The sequence below is a fragment of the Sinocyclocheilus grahami genome, unplaced genomic scaffold, assembly GCF_001515645.1.
Source record: "Sinocyclocheilus grahami isolate Dianchi unplaced genomic scaffold, SAMN03320097.WGS_v1.1 scaffold1260.1, whole genome shotgun sequence".
Lineage (NCBI taxonomy): Eukaryota > Metazoa > Chordata > Actinopteri > Cypriniformes > Cyprinidae > Sinocyclocheilus > Sinocyclocheilus grahami.
Window position 1 is genome coordinate 216,967 of NW_015506439.1, and position 6,000 is coordinate 222,966.

Sequence of the window (6,000 nt, forward strand, 5' to 3'; positions counted from 1 at the left end):
CAAACTCGGGACGCCCAAAGCGCAATGGCGCTACATGTCGGCACACTGCCCACAAGGCCATCTGCGCCGACAATTGCATCCTACTTTAATGGCGTCCTATCTCTTGAAGTTTTTTAGTCAAGGAATGTAGCAAACTAAAAGTAGTGGATAACAGAACAGTATTAACTCAGAAGTCTGTCCTGAGGTCATCCAAGACTGGAGCAACTAAGGGAAGGGTTGTTTGATTTGGTTGCTCCAGGTTTGCCCAGTGAAAGGTACCATGGACAGTATGGATGGACAGGAGTTGGCGATGCGGGTGAGGCTAGCGGAGCTACAACAGCTTTACAAAGAGAAGCAGAAAGAGCTGGCCAAACTCCAGAGGAAACATGATCATCAGTAAGCATTATCCACCATCACAAAACACTGTCTGAACACACAAGCACTCATAGTCAAAATGTTGTCTTCCTCGAAAGGTGAAGTGTGTAAATTTTTTTTTTTTATCTTAACTTGCTTTCTCCTACCTTAGATTACATGCAAACTAACCTCTATACAGTAAAACCATATTCATACCTCTAGCACTGTACTGCTCGGTTGCTAGTAGGCGTTCCTAGTTGCGGTTGCCCTAGTAATGATTATTAATGTCAGTACCCCTAAGATGTCATTCTATGCTAAAAATATTCACCTGTCTGAAATGTTATAATTAGTTTTGCTACTACGTTTTGTAACACTAGTAGCACAGAAAGTGCACACTTCATAATGTTTAGCAAAAGGTAACCATGTTTTTCTTTAGGAAAGAGGAGACTCCTCGCAGCCCAGCACGTCGAGGCCCTGGTAGACCACGCAAACGAAAATCAGTCCCTGGTCTTGGCTCCGGGGCCCTTAATGAACCCCAGAAAAAAGTAAAGTAAGTATCTCCTGTTCCCCTGTCCTCTTAGCCGGCATTTCACACACAAACACACACACACACACACACACACACAGCAGATAAGCCTCCCATATCAGCACAACCCAGCAGACGACTCCACAAACCATAAACAGGAAACAGGAGAACTCATCTGACCTCAGTGAGGAAGTCCAGTTACACTTTATCTTTCCTAATCAGTACTGGGCCAGAATTGCATTACATGCATTTGGCAGCGCAAAGCTGTTGGCTGTGTCTTCATATCTCCTTGCAAAGATTCCACTCTGTGTATCCTAATGACAGTATCCTAAGTCTGTGTACATACACTGTGTGTGTGCTTGTCAATAAACTTGTTCTGTGTCTGCCAATTGCTGGTGTGAGTGGCATGACTATCCTGCAGCAGCCAGGGGGGATTCAACAGGCTGTGGATGTAATTAGAGCGCTGTGAATTCTCCTCTAATCTATTTTATTGCCAGGAATGTGACACATTCCTGTCGTTTAGCACTTGGGTCAGTGCAGGCCAGGAGAAGAGGTCACGTTGACACATGCATTCTTACACTGCAGTTAATTAGTGTGTGAGTGTGCTGTTGTGGAGGACAGCTGCCTGTGTAGACTGTAGAAAAAAGGCAGTTCGCTAGATTTGGGAACATAGCACATATAATGACTGTAGTTAGGATGAGTGATTTTACTGTTCCTCAATGCCTGCTGGTATAGAGAGGATCTGTCAATGATTACATCTCTCTCCAGAGCTTTTAGGATTGTTATTGACACTCCAAACACCCCCTAAAACCTCCTTCTATCTCTCTTTCTCATTGGGTTCCCGGCCTCCCCACTGTCATGTCACCTCATTTCTGTTTCCGCCCGCCTGCCTCTGCCCTCGTGTCAACCAGCCGCCACAATGTGATTCCATATGACAGTGACACCCAGACGCACGGGCAGGCAGCCAGGGCCCCTCACCAAGGGCAGTGTGTTTGTGTGTCTACTGTATATAAAGGAGGGCAGTGTGTCTTGTAGCATTTAACAGGCTAGCAGCCAGATCTTCATTGTGTAGAACAGGGGTATATTTCCTTCCCAGTGGAGGTCCGGACAAAATATATACTGTATATATAAGAGTGGTTACACATTTACATCTGGGCAACAGTAATGCTTTGTAAAACGAGAAAAAAAAGTCAAAAATAGTCAGGATAGTGGGTCCTCAGAGTCAAAGGCCTTTTTTAAAATAAATAAATAAATAAAAATCATCAATTGAGTCCAATTAGATATGAATATTAAAAAGATAAGATCAGATGTTTTATCAAGCTATTATTATTTTTTACATTTAGATGCATATGTAAGGCAGAAGGCCATGTGACAGAAAAAAATACTGTACAGGTGTTCAGAGTTTTCCTCTTGAAGTCTGGACCATTTTTATATTTTGCTTTAAAACAAACATAATCAAAACGCTCTCATCATGAGCAGTAAACAAAGTTAAGTAGTAATTTCAAAGTTTATGTTGTCTTTCCTTGCCATCTACAAATAATTTTCCCAATTTTAACAATTATTGTTTATTTTAAAATGCTCTCAACATACTGATTCATAATGCTAAATGTAGATGAAAAACAAGTCCTGTCACAAATCTGGTTTGAACGGTCAGAATCATATATGTATGATAGGTAAAAAATAACTATATTTGCAGCATTGTTGTTTTCTGCAGTGTTTTAGCAAAAGTATCAATCTATTTTGCTGCTCACCGGGTTTCTGCTTCTGTTTTTAAAGTAACTGCATCATCCACAGCTCTTAAAGGGATAGTTCACCCAAAAATTTAAATTTGATGTTTATCTGCTTACCCCCAGGGCATCCAAGATGTAGGTGACTTTGTTTCTTCAGTAGAACACATATGATGATTTTTAACTTTAACTGTTGCAGTCTATCAATCGTATAATGCATGGCAATAGTAACAAAATCTATGAGAGTAAAAAAAACATGCACAGACAAATCCAAATTAAACCCTGCGGCTCGTGACGACACATTGATGTCCTAAGACACGAAGCGATCGGTTTGTGCCAGAAACCGAACAGTATTTATAAATTTTTTTTACCTCTAATACACCACTATGTCCAACTGTCTTTGAGCGCGCGCAGGCATCCAGTGCGTGAGGTGTGTACACGCTCTGGCGTAGTTTACGCCAGCACCGGAAGTGATCTCTCGCTCGTATACGTCACTCATTGTTTACACAGTGCACAGTCATTGTAGGTACGACGGCTAATCAAAATGGTACTTACTTGCGCTTATCCGGATTGTTCAAACCAACTTAAAACTAAAAGATTACGTTCTCTCGTGCGAACTCATTCGGGAGTGGTGACTTTCCACTTATTCCCAACTTCTGAGCCTGCTCGCCTGAAGTTATGGTTGATTGCTCTTCGGCTGGATATCAACACACCCATTAATGTAAACTACGCCAGAGCGTGTACACACCTCACGCACCGGATGCCGTGCGTGCGCTCAAAGACAGTTGGACATAGTGGTGTATTAGAGGTAAAAAATTATATAAATACTGTTCGGTTTCTGGCACAAACCGATCGTTTCATGTCTTAGGACATCAATGTGTCATCACGAGCCGCAGGGTTTAATTTGGATTTGCCTGTGCATGTTTTTTTTACTCTCATAGATTTTGTTACCATTGCCATGCATTATACGAATGATAGACTGCAACGGTTAAAGTTAAAAATCATCATATGTGTTCTACTGAAGAAACAAAGTCACCTACATCTTGGATGCCCTGGGGGTAAACAGATAAACATCACATTTTCATTTTTGGATAAACTATCCCTTTAATGGTACTTTAGAAGCAACTCATAGGAAGGGCTTGAATGAAGCCCGTTTGGCTTTAGATAAAAAATTACAAATATTCGAGAATATAATGCCGAAAGATCATTAGAATAAATGACACTGAGCGCTTGTTGTGTGAACCACTCCATTGTTTTGAAGGTGGCTGATGTAGATATGTCACTGTCCACAGAATTTTCCAGTAGTTTACAGGTTTGTTAGGATTGGAAATTGAAAACCTTTTTGTTTGTTAACAATGATTCAATTTACAACAGACTCATTGGAAATACTTGTATCTACCTACAATTTATACAGTGGGGGAAAAAAGTATTTAGTCAGCCACCAATTGTGCAAGTTCTCCCACTTAAAAAGATGAGAGAGGCCTGTAATTTTCATCATAGGTTCACTAAGTTTCTAGCTGAAATGAACGCTAGAGTCCTGTGAAACAAGTCACGATAAAAGTGCTCCAAGACTTAAAGACAGAAGTATGTTAAACTGGCATGATTTCCTCAGCAAATGCAAATTTGTCACATTTGAAATAAATCACTGGACATTTCAGTACCACAATGCGTACAACCAACGTAATAATTCACGTTTCAGATAAAACTGAAAATACTTTTAGCACCACTCACAGAATAATTCAATTTTAAAGTGTCAAGTAACATGCAAAAAGCAAAGTAGTATCATTTAGCAGGAATGTCACCACTGGCACAAAATAACAAATTCTAAACTGAGGGCAAAGAACAGATTTAGAGAGTAACTTCCCCACCTAAGCTTGTTTGTTTATGGTGCATAATCTTTCTGCCAACTGTAGGTGAATTTATTTATAAATCAAATTCAGATGGTACATTAAGTGGAATAAGGTTTGGGACCAGAATCCATAAATTCTTAATTGTGCTTTTTTGGTTTGTTTTATGATATATGTTGTTGTTACTGCTGCTGTTGGATTCATGTGTAACACAGTGCAACACTGCACTGCATAATGAGAAGCTATTAACAGACAGGTTCACACATTCAGTGTTTTCTCACTGAGGCATTGTCACTTGCTGCTTTCCATTTAGCCTCTTGTGATTGAGGGCAGTGGGTCAGTAGGTAATAACACTAGCTCACATCCTATTCCTTGCAGTGATGTTCAATGTGTGTTTGTGTGTGTGTGTGTGTGTGTGTGTGTGTTTGAGAGAGCTCTGTTTAATTAGCTGCGAGAGCATGCACCAGAGGGAGGGGCCATGTCACGTTGTGTTTGTCAGTTCGTCTACCTCACGGGAAAAGAACACACACTCCATTGCGCCCTCTGTCCCCTTGCCTGTCAATCACACACACAAACAGCAACATATACACATTCTGTTCTTGTGTGCACATATACACACTGATAGGCTATTTGAGTGTCAATAGACACAGATGCATTCCCAGCACAAAACACAACCAGTCTGATTCTATCCTGCAGGATAAATCACAAGAGATTTCCTTAATATCCCAGGACAGTAATGAGTTTAAATGGAGATCAAACAGAGACACTGACTTCTCCTATGAAAAAGTCCCCAATAATCTCACAAGTTTCATAGTTCCCCTTCAGGAACTCGAGCTGCGTCGAGATTCGCTTTGGGAACGCCTTTGCGTGACCGCGTTCTGAAGCACGTGTCAAATCCGTCCAATGGAGCAGCGAGACGTCACGAGCAGGGTGACGTTAGCACCAGAAAGCATAAAAGCGCATCCGGCCGGGTGCCACCCAGCTTTTGCTCTTCAGTAGCGCTCTGTGTATGTGTCTGTCTATTTACTGTTGTCTGTCCGCACAAGCACTCATATATATAAAACAATGAGAAAGTCTATGGCGAGCGAACGGCATTACAAACGCTGTGTTTCTCCCTGCCCACGATATCTGGCGGCAGGGGATACACACAATTTGTGTGTCGTTTGTTTAGGAGCGAAGCATGCACGGTCAGCTTTCGAGCAGCTGATTGTCATCACTGCGAGCTCTCGCTGCGTATGCTCCGCTCTTGCCTGGCTGCGTTTGATGAGAACGGCCAGGCTCGCGATCCCGCTGCCAGCGGTCCCGCTGTTGCCGAGGCACAGCGCAGACTGTTGTCGTGGGGATCGCGGGTGGACTTAGCGGAGGGATCCGAGACGGGCTCGTCCTTTTCTCGGTCCTCACCCGCTAGATCCGCGGCTCTCTCTCTCTCACGGTTCGGAAGCCCGCACGGTTTCTCCCCCCCCAAGAGAGAGAGAGCCAGATGCTTCATCTATCTTCCTCCTCCGAGGTGGATGTGATGAGTGTCAAGACAGAGGAGACTGTGGATTTGCCACCACAGTCCCTCGCA

General features: G+C 42.6%; 1 protein-coding gene across 1 annotated transcript in view; it reads left to right on the forward strand.

Moving 5' to 3' along the window:
* Nucleotides 1-6,000, forward strand: part of LOC107568597 (BAH and coiled-coil domain-containing protein 1-like) — a 98,323-nt gene that overhangs the window by 70,274 nt on the left and 22,049 nt on the right. Inside the window, exons 12-13 of the mRNA XM_016254563.1 lie at nt 239-375; nt 770-883. Of these exons, the coding sequence (XP_016110049.1) occupies nt 239-375; nt 770-883 (251 nt within the window). The remainder of the gene's footprint in view (nt 1-238; nt 376-769; nt 884-6,000) is intronic.